Source organism: Pogona vitticeps, chromosome 11 (genome assembly GCF_051106095.1).
Source record: "Pogona vitticeps strain Pit_001003342236 chromosome 11, PviZW2.1, whole genome shotgun sequence".
Lineage (NCBI taxonomy): Eukaryota > Metazoa > Chordata > Lepidosauria > Squamata > Agamidae > Pogona > Pogona vitticeps.
The window spans coordinates 3,349,146-3,370,080 of NC_135793.1; the positions used below are offsets into that span (position 1 = coordinate 3,349,146).

A 20,935-nucleotide genomic window follows, 5' to 3' on the forward strand; every position below is an offset into this window, starting at 1 on the left:
GCTAAATACCTCAGTCTCCAGCGAAGATCCTCCATAGGGCGGCCATTTTCCGATGCCTGTGCAGCGAAAAATCCATCCTAAAGCACAGCGGGGAGCCATTTTACAGAGCGGGTGGTCATTTTGAAACCCGACGATCAGCTGTTTGATCGTCATAATGCGAAGAATCGGTTCCTGAAGCAGGGAATCCATCGTCGGGAAGCGAATTTTGCCCATTAAAACATCGTTTTGCGATCGCAAAAGCGACCGCAAAAACCTCATCATCAAGCGGATTCGTCGTTTAATGAGGTAATCGTTAAGCGAGGCACCACTGTATTTCTGAAGAGGAAGTTATCAGAACTGGCCCCTCGAGGGAGCCAGAGAACATTCTCTATATAATAGTGTTCGCTATTAAAATAGTGTTTGCTCTAATCCATATTTTTCCAGCATCCATGGGAGAGGGGGCTGGGAATCGATCCCCCACGGATACGGGGGTCCTGCTATACCAGGAACTGCTGATGTCCATTGATCGGGCTGCTCTTAAAGGCACAAAAGGGGCAAAGGAAGTAAAACTGCTGGGCATCCACCTTCAGAAGATGCCCATTTTGAAGGGTGAAAGATTACTCCATCTGGCCAAAGTCAATTCAAAGAAACATCAACACAAATTTGTTTAATCAAAGCTCTTTTGCTTCTTTAACAAATCTTCACAGTCATTCCTAAATTTCAGCAATACAAGGAGTCTGGAGATTCCACGATCATTATTATTCTTTTTTTTTAAGTATTCTGTTTCACTGTTCACAGCAAACCCACAGAGGCAAATGCCCCCCCCCAACAAATTCAACATTGCTCCATTGCCCATCCTCCCCGGGGCTTCCCCATTCCTTGGACAAAGTTCCTCTTGAGTTGTACCTCCTCCATGAGATCTAGCGCCATGGCCAGTGAGGCTGCACAGGTCAGGCCCCCTGGGGTATTCTTCCCTTCCCCAAATCCTGGTCATTAAAAATGCCCCAGCGCTGTGTGGGGTCTCTTGAGTTCTGCCACGGAAAGGGGGGGGATTTGGTTCTGCCACTTCCCAAAAGACCACAGGGCAGAAACTGGGGCTTTCCCCGCACCTGCTTGCACCCGTGTCACAGGAGATCCATTTCCTCAAGGCAACAACAGAACAGGATGTGCGTGACGGCCAATGATCGTTCCCCAAATTCAAGCGGCTCTCTTGAAATCACTGTCTTCCCAGAAAGCACTGCGTTAAGCATAGGGGTGTTAATTTTCCTTTAATTTTTTTTTAAAAAAAACACTGGGAGTCCTGGATCCACTTCCAGCCAACCTGGAGTAACAGGAAGGGTTGAACTCTGAAAACTTTTAAGGGTTGGACTACAACACCCATCCTCTCCCCCCCCCCCAGCCTGAGAGTTTAGGGCAGCTGTCCTTTTGAAGACGTCAAAGCTCAGAAGCAGAGCTGTCCCCTTGCTCAAGTTCAGTGGAGAGGAGTGGTCCCGGTATTGTGAATGGAAGCAGGATTGGTGCTATTATCATGTATGCCCATGCAGCTGTTAAATCATACATGCCCAGTTGAAACAATGTGATTTCTATGCTTCTCTATTTTGCTCCATTTTAGAGTGGGAAAACTCAACAACATAAAAGCACCAATGTTCAAGACACCTTCCTTCCAGCTGTTCGGGAATGCAACCCCATCAGCATCCTCTGTTTCAAAACACCCCCCACCGCCCACCGCCCCCCAAAAGAGAATGCTGTGATTCATCTGCTTCTCGGTTTATTATTATTGTTATTATTATTGTTATTATTATTTGGTTAAATAAAGCAAGCTTCTTCATAATCCTCCTCCTTTCATGACAAGCAAACGGACCAGCATCTAGTAAATCTATGGGATCTTTTTCCCCGACAGCGAAAGAGGACATCACTTTAGTTTCAAAGCCAAACAGAAAAAGGGGGTTGGGAATCAGAAGGGTTGGCCTTGCCAGTTCTGTCCTGGTGGAGTGCGCGCAGCATTCGTGCGGTGCCATCGGCGCCCCAGAAAGGACCAGAAAAGAGCCAAGAGGCATCTCGGCCCTGCCTCCATCTATGACGCTCCTGTACGCCTTAGAAATAAATTAAGGGTCTGGAGGGGGAGTAAAAGAAGACACGTGATAGGTTTTTCTCTTCAGGAGGAGGGGGGGTCGATGGCTGCAGTGTCCTTCCATCCCCCCACACCCCAGACTGTGACAGTGATGCTTTTGTGCCATGCCCGTCCAGTGGCAGAAAACGTCTGAAGTCCTACAAAGTTCTCTGTTCTGTCCTGCCAAAGAAGATCCGGGCGGGTGCTCTTCAAGGGGTTAACGACTGCTGTTCTTTATAGCCTCCTTTGCAGCGATGATCAAGGGAGTCAGGCTCGAGAGTGGCTTAGCCAATTTTAAAAATGGATGCTGAAAGGAATGGAAAAATAATTACAATTATATACCAAGATAGACATCCTTCATTCGTTTGTTTGTTTGTTTGTTTGTTTGTTTGTTTGTTTGTTTGTTTGTTCCTTCCTTCCTTCCTTCCTTCCTTCCTTCCTTCCTTCCTTCCTTCCTTCCTTCCTTCCTTCCTTCCTTCCTTCCTTCCTTCCTTCCTTCCTCCCACTTATCCTGCCTTCCTTCCTTCCACCTATCCTGCCTTTCTCTCAGTCCATCACCCAGTCATAACACAAATCAAAAAGCGATGCTGCTAAAAACATAGTAAATTAAAGATAGAAAACCGCAATGGACACAAAATATCATGTGCATAAGGGAGAGTGGTTGGACGTCATTTGGCTGCCCAGCCTTGAACTAAAGGCCAGGGGCGGGCACTTGTGATTCATAGCTGAATCCAACTTAAGTCACCCGGCAACTCGGGGGGCACAGCAGTGGGGAGGGCAAAAGGACTTGAGATTCGGACTTGGGACGTGGGCCCCCAAGACTCAGACTCAGGCAGAAAGAGTTGCCAGCACCTCTGCCAAATGGACAATCAAGTCTGCAGCCTGCCTTCCGCTCCATGACTGTGCACCTCCTTCCAGGGTCTTGAGTTTATGCTGTGCAAACCCCCTGGGATTCCAGCCCATGAAATCAGCTGTTCTTTTCAAAACGGGAATAAACATGTTAAAAGCCAGTTGGAAAAACCACCATTGTGTTTGCCTTTACCTGCAAGAGCTCCTTTGCTGACCCTCGTCTGTCCACGTCCATCTCGAGGCAGCGATTCAAAAAGTCTCGGAAAACAACAGAAAGTCTCTCAGGATTCTGAAGCTCTGGTGTCCCATTTGTAGCTATCAAATATAAGGCCTAGGAGAAAAGAAGTTTTAAAATAGATTGGATTTTCTCAAATACAGCCTCTCTGCTTGTTTCCCGGCATTTATATGTGGGTTTTCATTCCTTCTCTCCTTCAAAAGACCACTTTGGAAAAGAATTTTAAAAAAATAATAAAGTAACTACAATAATGGTATGCCTTCAAGCTGATTCTGGCTTACGGCAACCCGTTCTAGCGTTTCCTAGGCGGAGAATACACAGAATACACCCTTCCCTTCTTCTGAGAATATCTGGACTTGTGCAGCTGGTCCAAGGCTACACAGGCTGGACCATCGAACATGCACCATGGGGAACTGAAATCCCAACCTCTGGCTCCGCAGCCAGAGACTTAAACCACTGAGCTATCCAGCCAGCTTTTTAAAATCACTAACAATAAAGTGAACTCAACTGTTTCAAAATAAAATAACCAACAGGAAATGTTTCCAGATTCATCCCTATGGCCAACTTCCAGATGTTGTTCTTAACTGGAGCAGCTATTGCTGGATCGGGCGTATGGGAGCTGAACATCTGGGGGACTGTGGGTCAATCACCCAGGGATGTGATGTTGAATACAAGAGAAGGAAAGAAACCACTAGAAGTGGACTTAACCCTTTGTTGTGAGTTGGTTGCATGCGGTTCTGGAACATAAGGAGCAGCCCTATCCAGAGTGACACTATGGGTCCATCCCAATATTTCCAGTTTTGCCTGGTAGAACATCTCCAGGACTCTGAGAGTCAGGATTCTATCCGAGCCCTACTTGGATATCCCTATTGGAAAGAACTAGAAACCAGGCCTTCTCGGCGGTGGCTCCTCGCCTCTGGAATAACCTACCTCCGGAGATTCGCGCTGCACCCTCGCTGGGTACTTTTAAGAACCAACTAAAAACGTGGATGTATAGGCAGGCCTTCCCTTCCAGTTAATTCCTGTCCTCTTTCCTTTTTTATTCTTTTTTTCTCTTTATTTGATTTATTTTGTATTTTTCCCATCTTGCAAAATCATTTAATTAATTAATTGTTATAAATTTTTCTTGAACTAGTTATCCTTTATGTTGTAAGCCGCCTAGAGTGGTCGAAATGACTAGATAGGCAGGGTATAAATAAATAAATAAATAAATAAATAAATAAATAAATAAATAAATAAATAAATAAATAAATAAAGAAAGAAAGAAAGAAAGAAAGAAAGAAAGAAAGAAAGAAAGAAAGAAATAAATAAATAAATAAATAAATAAATAAATAAATAAATAAATAAATAAATAAATAAATAAATAAATAAATAAATAAATAAATAAATATTCATTGGTGGTCTCCCATCCATGTACTAACCAGGCTCAACCCTGCTTAGCTTCAGAACTCAAACCAAGTATATTCAGGGCAGGACGGTATGTAGTCAACCTGTAGGATCCCCATGAATTACAGCAGAGTGTACCATCTGGGGTAGCTAAAAAGGGGGGGGGGACGACACAAGAAGGTGTTGGTCTTACCCTGAGAGGATTTTCATTAAGATACGGAGGTTCTCCTTCCACCATTTCGATCGCCATGATCCCTAAGGACCAGATGTCCACTTTGGGGCCATAAGCTTTTCTCGTGACCACTTCGGGGGCCATCCAGTAAGGGGTGCCCACCATCGTGCTCCGCTTACTCTGTTCGGGAGTGATCTGAGCACAGAAGCCGAAGTCAGCTACGGAGAAGGAAAAAGCAAAAAGGCTGTGGCTTGGAGAGATCATGCAGAAGAAGGCACGCAACCCAGCCCGCGGGGGGCAGGCAAAAGGGCTGGGATTGAGGGGCTGGAGGGGGTGCGGTAAAGAGGAAAGGATGAAAGCACGATTACAGCCGGACCCCCTTATCTGCGGGATCAGTTTCTGATGATTCAGTCTAAAAATATTTAAAACATTAACAGAAAAATCCAAAAATATTTATATATTTTAATGATGATATTACCACAACTAGCCACTAAATGGACAGTGCTATGTATAGCATTCACTAGAGCAGGGATCTCCAACCTTGGGCCTCCAGATATTCTTGGACTTCAGCTCCCAGAAATCCTGGCCAGCAGAGGTGGTGGTGAAGGCTTCTGGGAGTTGTAGTCCAAGAACATCTGGAGGCCCAAGGTTGGGGACCACTGCACTAGAGGAATAGATATCCACATTCTCATTACCAGTACTGGCCACCAGATGGAACCAAAAATCATCCTATGTGTAGTGTTCGCTATTAAAATAGTGTTCCATGTTTTTCAGTATCCATGGCGGGGGGGGGGTTGGAACAGATCCCCCGTGGATATGGGGGTCCTGCTGTATTGCAACAAACTAGAAAAGCTCACAGAGGAAAATGATACAGTAGTTGTTGAACATGAAGAACATTCACACCCAGAAAAGGAGTTTAGAAAAGAAGATATGAAGGGAGCAACAAAGCCTACATTAGCTTGGAACAGTTAGGGCTGTGCAGACTGGAGCAATCTGGCCATTGCAGCCCCAGAAAGTAACTTTTTGCAGGCGCTGAGAGAAGAAGCTGCCTAAACCAAGCAAGGCCAAGAGTTCCTCTATACAAACAAACCGGCTGAAATGCTGTTGCCCAGTTAGGCAAATGGCGTAACTTTTAGGCAAACATTGCTGTAAGTTAAGAAATCTCTGTAGACCTTACATGCCCAGTCGTGAGACTCAGTAGATAATCTCTATGGAGCTGTCTTACCTTGGGGCAATTTCCTTCCAAAAGTTACGTCGTTTGCGGAACGACCCAACAGGATTTCAGCCTTTCAGATTTTCAGACCTGAAGCCACCCCAACCCTCCATGTAGACTGAATCTGGATGCACTGGCTTTGCAAAACAGGCCCTCTCTTTTAACTACCTAACAATGTGCCAAGAGTCATCCCAGGACAAACTGAAGGACTATCAAGCCCAGCATTTGGAATGCCTGTGGAAATCCTGTACGCAGGGGATGAGAACCACAGGTTGACATCCAGCAGTGAGTTGCAACCACAGTAGGCTCATTGTATGGGTGGAGGTTTGGTTACCCAACTCCTCTATAAGTTCCATGGACTCAGTGGGCCCACGCCAGTTGTGACTTACTACTCCAATTTAAGCAACCATATTTACCATCTTACGTTCCCAGCGGCTGATACACAGAGAAACGCTGTGTGTGTGTGCTATTGGAGATGATGCAGAGCCAACAAGGCCAGTAGCCACCATGGGTGGTCTTGACTTCCATGATCTGAGCTCATCTCCACTTCAAGCCTGTCAAGCCGGAAGCGTGACCCCCATCCTGCGACAGTGAGTTCCACAGTTTAACTGTGCACTGTATGAAGAGGCGCCTTCTTTTTATCTGCCCAGCGTCTTAACGTCAATCTGCTTTATGGGTGACCCTGCAGGTTTCTGGCAGCGGACAAAGGAAGAGAAACACCAACCACTCCCTTGAGCCTCAAAGTGTTCCCTCTGAGCTTCAGGGCAATCCTCACAGTAGCTGATTTTTTTTCAGGAACATTGGAAGGTATCACCGCCACTATAATGCAAAATGTGTGTGTCTTATGTGCTGTCAAGTCAGATTTGACTTGTAGTTGACCCTAAAAGGGCTTCTAAGCTAGATGGATATTTACGGAGTGGTTCCGACCAATTTCTGACTTCCAAGTTAAGTCAGATGGTTAAGGAGTAGTTCCGACCGATTTCACTCCTCACTGAATTTCTACAGCCAAACAGGGATTCAAACCCAGGCCCTCGGAGTCCTAGCCTGTCACCTCCTCTGTTCTTGACTGACTTTTCTCAGAAAGAGACAACCGCGTGCAAGAGGGATGAGTGTGCACATTCACGACAACGACACAGCCCGAAAGGAGGATACCTACTAAGTTTGACCGATCCATCCATCCCAAGAAGAATGTTGTCGCTCTTGATGTCTCGGTGGATGACTTGGTTCGAATGCAAGAAATCCAGCGCTTGCAGACACTGGGCGTGACAAAGCAAGGAGATCGGCATCAGTGGCAACCACCGCAGCAGCAGCAGCAACACAAGAATATGCATAAAGGAGTAACAATGGGAGCAGAGGTGCCTTCTTGGGTTGCATTGAGAGGTGGATCGAGAGTCACAGGGCAGAGGAAATAAGCCGATTCCTACTCATACATCTCGGACAGTGGATCTCCAATCTGGGCTTCTAAATACTGTTGGGTTTGGAGTCCAGCTTTCTGGATCCCTGACGAATGGATCAGCTCGGAGGGGCTTCTAGGAGCGAAGCCCAGATCATCTGGGGAACCATTTCTAAAAACCCTTCGTCTAACCAGTCAGCAATGGTAGAACCACCGCCTTCTCCACCACCACCACCTGCCCCACGGATGAGGTTTAAGCATCCTTGGGCAGCCCTGATCGCCGTCACCCAGGGACCCCTTAGGTTTATTTAAAGAGCAGCTTAATCTTTCCATTATCTAGAAGTAATTAAAAGCTATTTTAGTTACTTTTTAAAAAAACTACTGACTGTTGACCTGTGGCAGAAGGACATTTCCTATAATTATAAAGCCTAGTTAAACAATTACAAGCAAGACTACAACAGCAGTGGCCATTCCAAGTTATACTCAGATTAGGATGTAACTGAGTCACGCCTGAGTAACTACAAAAAAAAGAATTAATTGCAAGAAACTACTTTCATGTAACTATTGTTTGGAACAATTGGATTTTTCACCCAATGGTTAAAGTTTCTGAGGCTACCTGTGATGCTTATGAATGGAGAAGCATCATTATTCACCACTTACTTTAATATCTTATTAAACCAAGACACATATGTGCAACTCAGATCACATACAAGAGGATGGGGAGGAACTCTTCAGTTTACATGGCCCCAGAAAAAAATTTCTTGCCTCTCTACAGACAGCAGCAATCTGTCCTTCATCCATGCATGTTTCTGTGACGACATCAGTCAGGGAACCTCCAGCTAAGTATTCCATCACGACCCAAAGCTCATCACCAACAAGGTAACTGAAAAAAAAATCCATTAAAAATGAATTGAGTGGTTTATCTTAGCCATCGATGGGTCAGATTTTTATGGACAATATTATCTCATGGAAATAAATAATGACATTTTAAATAAATGTGGTCTTTCAAAGAGTGGTCTTAACTGACCAGATAGGCGGGATATTAAATAAATAAATAAATAAATAAATAAATAAATAAATAAATAAATAAATAAATAAATAAATAAATAAAGAAAGAAAGAAAGAAAGAAAGAAAGAAAGAAAGAAAGAAAGAAAGAAAGAAAGTTGTCTCTACTTTGGGCACATCATGAAAAGGCAGGATTCTCTGGAAAAGACGATAATGCTGGGAAAAGTTCCAGAAGGCAGCAGGAAAGGAGGAAGACCCAATATGAGATGGAATGACTCCCTAAAAGAAGCCATCAACTGTGACATCATATGCGCCCAACCCATTTTTGGCTCTGAAAGAAGGAAATCGGCAGCTGCAGCTCTGGTAACACTGGTCTTCATTGAACATTTTGGCAGTGTAAATGTCCTTCCAAATTAACCTCCCCTCCAAGACACACTTTTTGGGACTCGGGACTTGGTAGCAAAGACTCGGACTGAAATTCAGGACTCAGACCCAAAGACTTTCCAGCATCCCTGCCGACCAGTGTTCACAAATGCAGGATTTGATACATACACACACAGACACACATCCCAATGAAGAAACACTAGTCAGGTCTTCACCTGGACTACTCCCCATCAACAATTCAAACCCACCCAAAAAAAAAACAGTCGGGCAGTGTGACTCACCTATCTAAATAGTTCACAATGTTGGAGTTCTTATTTTCCCGCATGACCAGGATTTCATTGATTATTAATTCCTTTTTGGGTTGCTGCTGGAGATTCATTTGTTTGATCGCAACCTGAAAGGACATTGTTTTTAGAATAATGTGTCCCCCCTCCTCGAATCCACAACTATCACCAAAAAGGACAGCAAAATACATCCGCAAAATACAGCACGACATTTCTGGGGTTACCGCTCACGATTTTGAGGTCTTTTTTAAACGCTCAAGGTGGAGCAGTTAGGGTTGAACCACTCGCGGCCATGTGCGGGTCAACCTTCACTCCCATCTTCCATGTGGAACCATAGGGATCTTCCATGTGAGACTTGATAACCACATCATCACCCCTGTTCTCATCTAAGAAATGTTGGATGGTTGAATGTCTGGGCTAAATTTGGGGGAGTGATAGCACCTACCTTGGGGAAAGTCCACCATCATTAGTCCTAATTGTTTAGAAGTCCTGCCATTGGGGTTGGCAATACAACGAGTCTTTTGCTGAGATCAACAGCAAAATTCTCCTCTGCGTTAACTGTTTTGGATTATACATTAACCTCCCTTTCTCCTCAAGCTTGAGAATCTTGACCTTCGCGCCAGGTTTCTCCACCATTACAAGAAAGGCATGAACATTAAGGTGACAACTCAATTTGAACCAAACTCAAGGGAGTTCAAAGGCCTGCTTCTTTCTCGGCTTTGACCAATCCCTGGATGGGTCACCCTCCGGTCAACATGTGGAACAGTGCCAAGCCTGACACCGGTTACGCATAATTGTGTGGTTTAAGGATGGGCCTCTTGACCCTCAGTCTAATTTTCCTTCATTTTAACGATCAAGGGCCAGCTGACCTCCATGCCACCTAACTACAAACCCCAAGCTTTGAATACGGATACTGCTTTAATTAATATTTACAGCCAACTTTGGAGATCTGTCCAAATGTTAAGAATCATTAGCATCTCTGGAACCAGTAAGAAAGGACCCCTCAGAAAAAGAACCACCCATCAATTAAATGGATAGGTGGGTATTGTATTAATGATGACAGGCTTAGATGGCCCTTAACATCTGCTTTCTCCAACATGTAATTATCTCTGGGGGGTCACATCCACTTCTACAAAAGCAGAAGGTCACCGCCAACAATGGTCACCCATTGTTCTACCACCCTATAACAACAACAGCTACCTGTTCCTTCAAGTTTCCTGCATGAGCTGTGATAATGAGACCCACACGCTTATAAGCACCACCAGAACACTCCTACCTCCTCCACAAGTTTTGTTGGTTGCCTGTATTATTTTATTCTTTAAAAAATATCCTACAGGCTATAGACATTCTGTGCAGCTCCATGGAACCTCAGGGCCAGTGTGATCATTGGGCAAAGCAATATTGGCCTTGGACGGCAGATATGATGAGGTGGCAGGAAGGGACTTGAGGGGAGAGAGATGTTTTTAATGCAGTCCATCTCAGGATGTGGTGGACCATCGTAGCCCAATCAACAGTACTGAAGAAAGATCCACCTGCCCATGTAGTCATCTTTTTTGGTGATCATAGCTCCTGGGCATCATATAAGGCGTGAAGCAAATGTTGTTGTTGTTGTTGTTTAGTCATTAAGTCGTGTCCGACACTTCGTGACCCCCACGGACCAGAGCACACCAGGCCCTCCTGTCTTCCACTGCCTCCTAGCATTGGGTCAAAGTCATGTTGGTCACTTCAATGACAGATTGAAGTATTACCAAGTGGCAATTAATTCTTCCATCTCTTGATCATTCCACACCTCAAGATACATTTTCAGTAGCTTAAAAATAGTGAGACTGGCTGGGAGGGGACACGTTCAGCAGCCACACTGGCTGGAGAATTTGGGGGGAGTTCGGGTTCAAATGCCTCCCATCCCTTGAACTGGCCAACACAGATGGTGACCTGCTAACATCGCTCAGCAGTCCTGTATTCTGGCTTGCCCGTCGCAAGATGTCTGTGAGAAGCGCTTTATTGCCTTCTGCACAGCCTACCATACCATTCTACGGCGCTGTGTTCGGTTTAGTGAAATCAATCTATTTAGAAGAAGGTGGAAAGAAAAACACTCAAGACAATGACATTATTTGCCCCCTTGCTCTGCTGGTGCAACCACCAAGGGTCTTGCAATGAGCAGGTTTTCCAGCGGACAGCAGGAAAGAGTCTGGAATTTGAACACAAACCCCCTAAATTGCACTCACCTCTTGACCGGTGGCAATGTCTATTGCCGTATACACCGTGCCGGATGCCCTAAAGGAAAACAAAAGGTGGGGCCGAGTTAGGAGGAGCTGCTGAAAGGTCTTACGGAGATGAACACGTGTGTGAAAATATTTATCCTTGAATATTCAAGTCTCAGAAGCCATTCCATCCATTAAAGTGGGACAAGTGTAACTGGACCAGCGGCTTCCATAATCTAGGTGATGCTAGGGCTGATGACAGCTTGGCCAGAAATATCTGGAAAACCAGAGGTGTCCGTCCGAAATTAAACAATGGAGGGATAACGGCTGGTCGGTCATCAATTGTTTTCAATTGACACACATAATGCAACAGCAAGATGACGATAGGGACGGAAACCCCAGTAGCAAGTCTTCAGAAGAGGAAACCCAATGGAACCTACAGCGGAATTGACTCCCCAAATCCTTACTGATTCAATGGGCCTAATAAGTTAGGAATTAGTAGGCGGATTTAAGGTCTAGAAGGATGATGTACGGCCATAGCAGACATCTTTCACGTCTGCAAGCTGGCAACCAAGACGCAACCAAGACGCAACCCAGCAAAACTTACCCTTGTCCGATTTTTTCAAACCGCGTATATTTCTTCTTTGGATCTCCGACACTCACAATGCTTCCTAAAATAACCAAGAAGAACAGATTTTACTTCTCTTGCATCCAGTTGTAAAGAAAAACAGGAATTTAAAAAAGAATCCCAGTGGTGTTGCACATGAGTAAAAGAGAAACCGATTTGTTCGATGGTCAAAATATCAGTTATGAAGGTGACCCAAAAGCTTGCCTTATTCTTCAGGAAATGTTGTGATAAATTGGTGGTCCCATAAAAGAACTTCCCAAATCTGATTTAAGAGCCAGAAAAGGCAGATAATCTCATTCGGCTTTTACTCAGAGTGTATCTATGCTACAGTTTTATATCAGCTGGACATCACTGCAACTTCCATGCCTCTATGAGATCTTTAGGGTTTGGGTGGGGGGGGGAAGGATACATAGAAAACCCCACAGTCATCCATGGTGGGCACTGGAATTCTTCTAACAGGGAATTTTAAGTCCCCGGTGAAAATACAAACCCCAGGATTCCGTAAGAAGGAGTCACGGCAACGAACGTCAATTATTTGCTTTGTTTCTTTGCTTATTTTACTCATCGGTTTTTAATAAAAATCATGTGAAAAGGAGACTTGACATCAGTGAGCATCAAGGCTGGAGGGCAATTCTTCTGAGCCGATGAATCTGCTCACGTTTCAAGAAGATTCAGTTTGGCCTTTTTTTAAAAAGTATAGCATACAAATAATATCCAGTGTAGAGTGCTGCCCTCTGCTGGTAGATTTTCCCCCTGATAAATGCCTGGAGAAATGACTATTAAAAAGAAACCATGAAAGTGTTAAGTCCTATAAGGTCCAGAACTGGACCATCTGGCACTTTGTTTCTTCCTCATGGGATGATTCCAGAAATCGTTATTTCTCAAGTTACATCCCTGTCTCCTCTTTCTTCTCGAGAGCTCCCAAGCGGTATGCGTGACCCTCTTCTTCTTTGCATTAGTCACACAACGACCATGCAGTGCTGGCCAGGCTGTAAGAAGGTGACAGGACAAGGCCAACCAATGGGCTTTTAAAGGCTCAGCGAGGACTAGAACTCAGATCTTCTAAGACCCAGTCCGGTGCTCTAACCACTACACCAGGCTGGTTCTTTGGGGTCACCTGTTCGTTGCACATCCACAAGCATCAACGGCTGCTGACTTCAAAGGACAGGCAACTGCACATGCAGGAGATGGGGCCCACATAAGCCATTTTATAACATGTCAGTCAATGCTCAGAAAACGCCTGGATCCTTTTCAACCACAAGCGTGATTTACTTGACAAGGAGAAACACTCATACCACGGGGGAATAAGGCAACCCAATTCAAATTTTGCATTTAAAAAAGACGGGGAGAAGGAAATGAATTCTTCCTGGTGGTGGCATCCAGTCAAACGACACATGGCCTTAGCTGTCAGACAGCATGGAAGGACAGCAATTTTTACAGTCCAAGCCTGTACGTATTTGAGTGGAAGCGGTACCATTGAACTCAATGTGCATAGTCCTAATTATGGAGGAATAAACCCCACTGAAACCTGTCTGAATAAGCATTCATAACCTGTGTTGTGAATTACACACGGCAATCACAGGTATCCAGAAGAAAGTCCGTGCCGCGCAGCGGGATTCGCTTTTACGAACGTAACATCACTCCACCTCTGGGGAATTTCATAGCTCTTCATACACCAGTCCATTCCACAAAATCTCCCCATCATCCTGCGGGTTGTTGTTTTTTTTTGGGGGGGGTTTGTTCTTTAAACGCACAAAACCTTGTATTCATCATTTACGTACAACTAGAGATGGCTCGAACCGGTGGTTCGGCGGTTCGTGCCAGTTCGGGCAACAGCCAAACAGGTATTCCACAATTCAGCAACCTGCTTATTCCGGCGGCTGCCAACTTACTGGCCATGCCCAGAGGAGGCGGCACAGGGGAGCCAGGGCTTTGTTGCTTCCGAATGGGTGCCCACTGAAGAGGACAGGATGCTGAACCTCAGTACACGTATTCAACTGTTGTCCGAACCAGCACGAACCACCAACCATCAGTTCGTGCCCATCTCTACATATGACTATCCTGAGCATACATGTCTTGTGTGCATCTTTCCGCAATACATGCATTTACTTAGCATCCATATTTTTCTACACAACATCCCCCAATATCCTCATTACTATCACCACCAGCATCATAGATGTGCATTTCTATGCATACGTTTTGAATTGAGGAATGCATGGGCAAATTCAGAGAAATACTGAAACTTTAGGATGGTTTTGGGGACCCCTCTGACTGCTTATCAATCTGGCGGAAAGCAAATAGCATCCATTTGTTTAGTAATGTTGGCAAAGCTAAATTCTCCATCATCCTTATTTCTGAGTAAAGCTGCATCCAGGTACACCCTAACCCTCCAATTTAAACCAGACGGCTAGAACTGGGGGTGGGGTGGGGTGGGTGGCTCCCGAATTAATTTTGTATTTTTCGGCAGTCCAAATCTTGCCAGCTGGGGTAAAGCACTCACTTAATTTCTCCAAGATCTCCTCGTCGGTCATCTTAGATTTTTTCCGTTGCCGGTCTGTATTCCTGTATAAAGTGTTTGTGGTGGAGTTCTCCGGCTGGGGGGTGGTCGGTTCTTTAGCAGGAGCAGGGGTGGCAACCGGCTCAATGACAGAACGTGTATAAATCTGAAAGAAAGCAATTGAAAAGAGACCTGATCTCACAGGATCAAAAGAGACACTGGACAACCACAAATTGTTGAAAGGCTGCAAAAGGAACGACATGGATTGTTTTTGAGACTTCCAAAAAACTACTCTCTCACTCTCTCTCACTCCCTCTCTGTAAAGGTTTAATATAAGCTCTTTAGGCACAGATAATAGTTATCCATGAGGCATTTCAATTTATGATGGTCCCCTGAATTATCCTTTTTGTGCAAGGCAAAAAACGCTTAGGATTAAACAATACAACGCAGAACAGAGTTGACCGGCAGCCATAATTTCATACAAATTAAAAGCTTGAGAAAGGACATTACCCTTGCACTTTTCCACCAAAATGATTTTTTTTCCTTCCGCTGCTTCTAATAATGAGCTACTCGGCTGCCTCTGAGGCAGAAGGTGCCATTGCGCTAACTGGCGCCCAGAAAACATGAGTTCTGTACATATGTAAGATTATGCCAGTGGAGTATTTCTACATAAAGGTTCCACTTCGGGATAAATTGTTGTGGTTTGTCTAAAATCATCACAAGCATAATATTTATTTATATTGTGCTCTGCACCGGAGTGCACTCCAATCATATGAATCATGCACAAATAGGCAACACAACATTTAATCAAAATTTTAATATTCTGTATATGAGCAGAAGCAATTATTATTCAGGGTTCTGAAGGCCCCAGCCCTATTTGCAAGACGTATCAAGCAACTTGGCTTTTGATATTTCTTTTTCCAGATACTGTATTTCTGACTGACTTCACACTTCTCCATGTGACACGGTGACCAAAATCCTCTTCGTTACACAAGCCAGCGGCATGGAACCAAGTAAACCTCAGTGGTCAATTGCCACAAGCTAAAAAAGCATGAAATTAAAAGACGCCTGCTTCTTGGGAGGAAAGCGATGACAAACCTCGAGAGCATCTTAAAAAGCAGAGACATCACCTTGCCGACAAAGGTCCGCATAGTCAAAGCTATGCTTTTCCTGGTAGCGATGTATGGAAGTGAGAGCTGGACCATAAAGAAGGCTGACTGCCAAAGAATTAATGCTTTTGAATTGTGGTGCTGGAAGAGACTCTTGAGAGTCCCCTGGACTGCAAGGAGAACAAACCTCTCCATTCTAAAGGAAATCAAGCCTGAGTGCTCCCTGGAAGGACAGATCCTGGAGCTGAAGCTCCAATACTTTGGCCCTCTCATGAGAAGAGAAGACTCCTTGGAAAAGACCCTGATGTTAGGAAAGTGTGACGGCAAGAGGAGAAGGGATGACAGAGGATGAGATGGTTGGACAGGGTCATCGAAGTGACCAACATGAATTTGACCCAATTTCAGGAGGCCGTGGAAGACAGGAGGGCCTGGCGTGCTCTGGCCCATGGGGTCACGAAGAGTCGGACATGACTAAATGACTAAACAACAACAAGGAAAGCAGCACAGGTAGCTGCCACTGCAGACGAAGCTGTGCGACTCAGCTCACAACACGAGCGTCTGCTCTGATGTCTTAATTGGAGGAAAGCGGCTGCTGTGGTTTATGCTGATTGCATCATGTCCACATAAAGACATAACAGGATTTGGGCCGGCAGCTAGACGTGAGAAGAACAAGAATTCTTTAAACCCTGAATTCTGCATCCAGTATTGGGTTCTATCTTTTCTCCCCTTGCATCTTTCAGGACAATCGCACCCTGTGCCACAGTGCTTAAACGGCAGTACTGCAGTAGGACCTCTGATCACAACCTGAGTTCAATCCTAATGGGCTCAAGGTTGACTCAGCCTTCCATCCTTTCAAGGTTGGTAAAATGAGTACCCAACTTGCTGGGGGACAAAGTGTCCCTTGCTTAATTCTATTGTAAAGCTCTCTGGGACGGTATATAAATTGTTGTTGTTGTTGATTCATTTAGGATACTTCTACCCTACACTAAATCAAGAGCCTCCATAGCACAAAGCAAAAAAAAAAAAAAAAAAAAAAACCAGTTTAAAGCCTATGTATAATGTAATTTAATCCAAGCCATTAAAATATATACAGATAGAACATAAAAGAAACTGGACGAAGCCTTTATAAGTTGTACCATTACAGCAGAACGCTGCACAGGGACCCACCAACCGATGAAGCTACCGCCGCTCAGAACTTACAGACTTTGTATGCTCCGGACGTGGGGCGATTACAGGGGGCGGTTCATTGTCATCATCCTCTTCTTCATCCTCCTCATCTTCCTCTTCCGAAACTGGGGGGGCTAGCGGGGGTTCGGAGGCTGTTTTCGTGCTCTGTGGAGGAGGGAATGGTCGGCACAGGATGAGGCCTTGGCCAATGGCAGAGAAAGATCTGGCAGAGACGTTATCACTCCTGCCAGCCATCATCTCACTTCCCCCTTCCTCATTTTGTTTCCTTCTCTGTCACCTCCACGAGGTGGCTAAGGGTGTGTGTACCGACTGGGAAATAGCTCACGTTTTGGACTGCTATACTTATACATTTATTTTATTTTACACTGCAACTGGAGAGAGAAATGCAGAGACCAGCTGCGAAAGTGTGGTGACCTCACTCAGACACCCACCCAAGCATCTCAGTAATTGGAGTAAGTCGGAGAAGTATTGGGTTTCATTGGGGCAGGAAGCTGTCAGTCTTCTTCTCCTTCAGCTCGGCCTCTTCCTTATAAGGAATTAATACCTCTAGTTTCCCTTTCCCCAATTTTGATCAGCTCGTGTTTTTATTTTAACATCTTTGCCCCACAAAGGCCGCTTATAGCACACAGGGGCTTGCCCCTCCATCCCATAAGCATCCCAGACTCTTTGCTCTGCCCCATATTCATCCCAGGGACACACAAACAGCCCTGATTCATTAACGTTTGGAAATTAGGCTGAAGATGGCACACATCTCCAGTTCACACAGAGGGACAGGTTTTCATACTCACAGACGGATGGGCTGCGATGTAGCCATGGGCGCTCTTATCTGAAACGAGAGAGCAGAAAGTCCATAATAACCAGTTATAATGTAAATCAGTAGTTCCCAGCCCCACATGTTCTCTCTGCAGCAAAGACCATGAAATGTGGAGAAGACATGGGTGGAACTTTATAAGCTCCATGGGACCTGCAAAGCATTAAGGGACTAGAGGGTGGCTTTCAAAATTCTACCAGTCCTGTAAATCTTTGCAGTTGCCAAGAAGCCTAGAAATTTCCACTGATATCCTTCTCCATCCTTTATGGCCACTGGGACAGAGAGACACTGATTGGTTCCCCAAGATCTGGTGGCTTATCTACTCATGTCTTCTTACCTCCAGAAGTAAAGCTCATATATTTCTGGTTGTTTACTGTTTCTTTGGAATCATAGAATTTGAGGACATCTAAAACAGCTTGTGGGTTTTTCTTCTGCTCCAGTTTTGTTATATTCGACGTCTGTAGTAGTCTGGCCCACTGCTCAGGGATCCCCTGTGAACAGCAAGCGGAAACAAAGACGATTCAGGGTGTTTCGTCCACTTTAGCTGATCACCTGCCCACACAATTCCCATGCTCCCTGTAAGATTATTATTCGGAGACTTTGTTTGAGACCTGACACTTTAGTGGTGGGGCATAATCATTCTCTCATCCTCTCCTAAAACAAAGTGCTAAAAGCATGGATTCAACAAGAAAGAAAGAAAGAAAGAAAGAAAGAAAGAAAGAAAGAAAGAAAGAAAGAAAGAAAGAAAGAAAGAAAGAAAGAAAGAAAGAAAGAAAGAAAGAAAGAAAGAACCAACATTATGAGCATGACAGGAAGAAAGCTGCATGGAACTCATCCTTAAATTAACTCTCGCTGATCCATGGAACAATAGCAGAAAAGCTATGCTCTTCCCTGGTTATTTAATGCTCGGCATCCGAACACTACTCTAAATCAGAGGACGGCATGGTGTGTATTTTAGGAGCCTCACACTGGATATCTGGTGCAGAACAAGGGAAATGCAATTCTACTTGAATGATAATAGCAGATCCGATTGATGGCAAAGCCACTTCCTAATGCGCTAATTGGCCTCCAGGGAAGCTCCTCCAGAGTTCGGAGGTGGGGCTGCATTTCGGAATCAACCCAGCAAAATGGAGTTATGCAACGCAGCCAGAGCAATCAAGGAAACCTCTTCCTTGACGCCTTTGCATCTCCCTGTTTTGCACAAAACCCAGGCAAGCGAACAACAAACACCCAGTCCATGAGCAGATCTTGTTCTTGCCACACCCGTTTGCATCGCACTGTTCCGATTTCTGGAAACGTTGCTTCAAAACATCCAGTATAATTTCCAAAAATCCAAGAAATGGCTGTTCTGCCAGCCCAACCCACCCGCAGGTTATTTACTGCAGAAGGAACATCGAAGCAGCAAAGGGTGCCTACGGCATCCAAGCGGTACCAGCTTAGCACTACGTTCTAACCAAGTCAAGGCGTCCATCCTTGCTAAAGGACTCTCTGCCAAAGTGATGCATGATTGATGTGGGACTTCAGGCCTGGAGGGTTAAGGATGAGAGCATGGGAGAAGCCAAGCCAACGAAATCTACGACACACACACAAAGCCTGCCATGGCAGAGCTAGGACGTCTCAAAGAAGCGCTTGGAGGCTAGCTTCTTTTGGGGGGCTTGGGAACGCACCTCTGGACGCTTCCCTGTGCACCTCTGCGAGCCATAGAGATCTGGCTGCAATGGATGTAAATAAAGAAAGAAAAGAAAGTTAAAACAGAAGGGGAGGGACCGGGAGAAAGTTGGGAAGAGGTGTGGAAACCCCGGGGGGGCGGGGCAGAACGGGGCAGGGAGGTCATCCGTGAAAAAGAGGAGATGCGTTGCAAACAGAGTAGCCATTGACAAGTTAGAGAAGACAGATTTTGGGGTGCTGGACAGAAGGAAAATCAGACTGAAGCCCAAAGTTTGAAAGCATCAACACACACACCCATGTCGACAAGGTTGGATAGTTGTCGTGGGGTGTAGTAGAGTCTTTGGGTAGAGCTGTCGCTTCATTCGTTAGAATAAGGATTCCCAACCTCGGGTCCCCAGATGTTCTTGGACAGCAACTTCCAGGAATCCTGGCCAGGCACAGCTTATGGGGAAGGCTTCTGGGAGTTGTAGTCCAAAAACATCTGGGGACCCAAGGTTGGGAACCACTGCTCTAGAAAATCATTCTGCTCAGGGCTGATGGTTGGAAAAGTCATGTTCACAAAACTTGGAGAAAATACTTAAACTGTGCTTGCAATTCTGAACTGACTCCCTACGTGATCCTATGCATTATTTACTCATACTCCTCTATGGATGGGGCTTACTCTCTACTGTACATGCATAGGATCGCCAAGTCAAATGACTTTCCCAGTCACCTTATCAAAAACGTATAAAGGAATGGAAAATGCTATAAAAACATTCCCATTCTATTTACTCTTTCTTATTTATGTATTTATATATTTATTTATGTATTTATTTATGAATTTATTTATTTATTTATTTACTGACTTACTTACTTATTCACTTCACTTGAAAGCAATATACCAGATCAATGCCACTTATGTCAATTATTTTGACTGGTCATTAGTAAGATAAACAAAGTGCAGCTACAGATTAAAGCCATTGCTTCCTTGGGGTTGAAAAAAAAAGAAATCGGGATTGTGTAACCTGAGGTGGCAGGCCTGTTTTTCCATCTACATGGGGCATAAGGATATGTCTCCCCAAAAAAAACCATTTTGCCAAATTGGCCTTCAGACACTGCTGAAGATTCAAACATCCTTTCCTTTCTGTAGGAATGGGTCTCGTGACTGCAGAAGGATGCTCCTGCTCAGCCATGTTCAACCATGTTCTTTTAGTGCCCTGTGTCCCAACTTCTGTGGCTCATGGAGGCTACAAGCGACGATGAGGTGGAGATCAGACATGCATTGATGAAAGGCAGCATCATGTTGTTGGATGCTAATGACCAAAGGCCGAACCTCTCAGAGCCCATGCAGGTAATCTTGGTCCTCATTTTGGAGGCAGCTCAGAGCCATGCAGCCTCTTCAGCCAGAAAGCAGGAACACGGCCAAGGCATCCAAGGAGACTATGTGCCCCTTACGTGGCTCTTAATCAACAAAGGACGCACCGCCACCGTGGCCTTGCTGTGATGTGATGGGAGTATGTTTGTGCAGATTTTGAATGTTCCAGGAGCACTTCCAAACTTTTGAGGCAACAGGAAAGAATGTTCATAGAATCATAAAATCATGAAGTTGGAAGGGTCTATGTTTCTATTGAATGCCTCCAGCGTTCAAGCAGTCACTGCCTCTCAAGGTAATTGATTCTATTGTTTTACTGCTCTAACAGTTGGGAAGTTTTTCCTGATAATCAACCAAAACTTGGCTTCCTGTAACTTAAGCTCATTGTTACGTCTCCTACACCCTGGGAGGATCGAGAACAGATCCTGTCCCTCTTCCAAAGGACTACTTTTCAAATATTTGAAAAGTGCT

The 20,935-nt window shown here is 44.9% G+C and overlaps 1 protein-coding gene across 3 annotated transcripts in view; it reads right to left on the reverse strand.

The window, feature by feature from the left end:
* Window positions 1-631: 631 nt before the first annotated feature.
* The window catches only part of PAK3 (p21 (RAC1) activated kinase 3), a 57,221-nt gene continuing 36,917 nt past the window's right edge, over window positions 632-20,935 (reverse strand). For 2 of the 3 annotated variants that reach the window (XM_072981013.2, XM_072981015.2), the window contains exons 4-16: window positions 19,113-19,157; window positions 17,783-17,936; window positions 17,423-17,460; window positions 16,647-16,778; window positions 14,341-14,503; window positions 11,820-11,883; window positions 11,237-11,285; window positions 9,009-9,121; window positions 8,103-8,220; window positions 7,101-7,200; window positions 4,753-4,949; window positions 3,132-3,269; window positions 632-2,396 (exon numbers count right to left, since the gene is read on the reverse strand). In XM_072981013.2, coding sequence (XP_072837114.2) covers window positions 2,307-2,396; window positions 3,132-3,269; window positions 4,753-4,949; window positions 7,101-7,200; window positions 8,103-8,220; window positions 9,009-9,121; window positions 11,237-11,285; window positions 11,820-11,883; window positions 14,341-14,503; window positions 16,647-16,778; window positions 17,423-17,460; window positions 17,783-17,936; window positions 19,113-19,157 — 1,401 coding nt within the window. In that variant the 3' untranslated portion in view covers window positions 632-2,306. The remainder of the gene's footprint in view (window positions 2,397-3,131; window positions 3,270-4,752; window positions 4,950-7,100; window positions 7,201-8,102; window positions 8,221-9,008; window positions 9,122-11,236; window positions 11,286-11,819; window positions 11,884-14,340; window positions 14,504-16,646; window positions 16,779-17,422; window positions 17,461-17,782; window positions 17,937-19,112; window positions 19,158-20,935) is intronic. The other variant, XM_020784428.3, reaches the window with a different exon arrangement.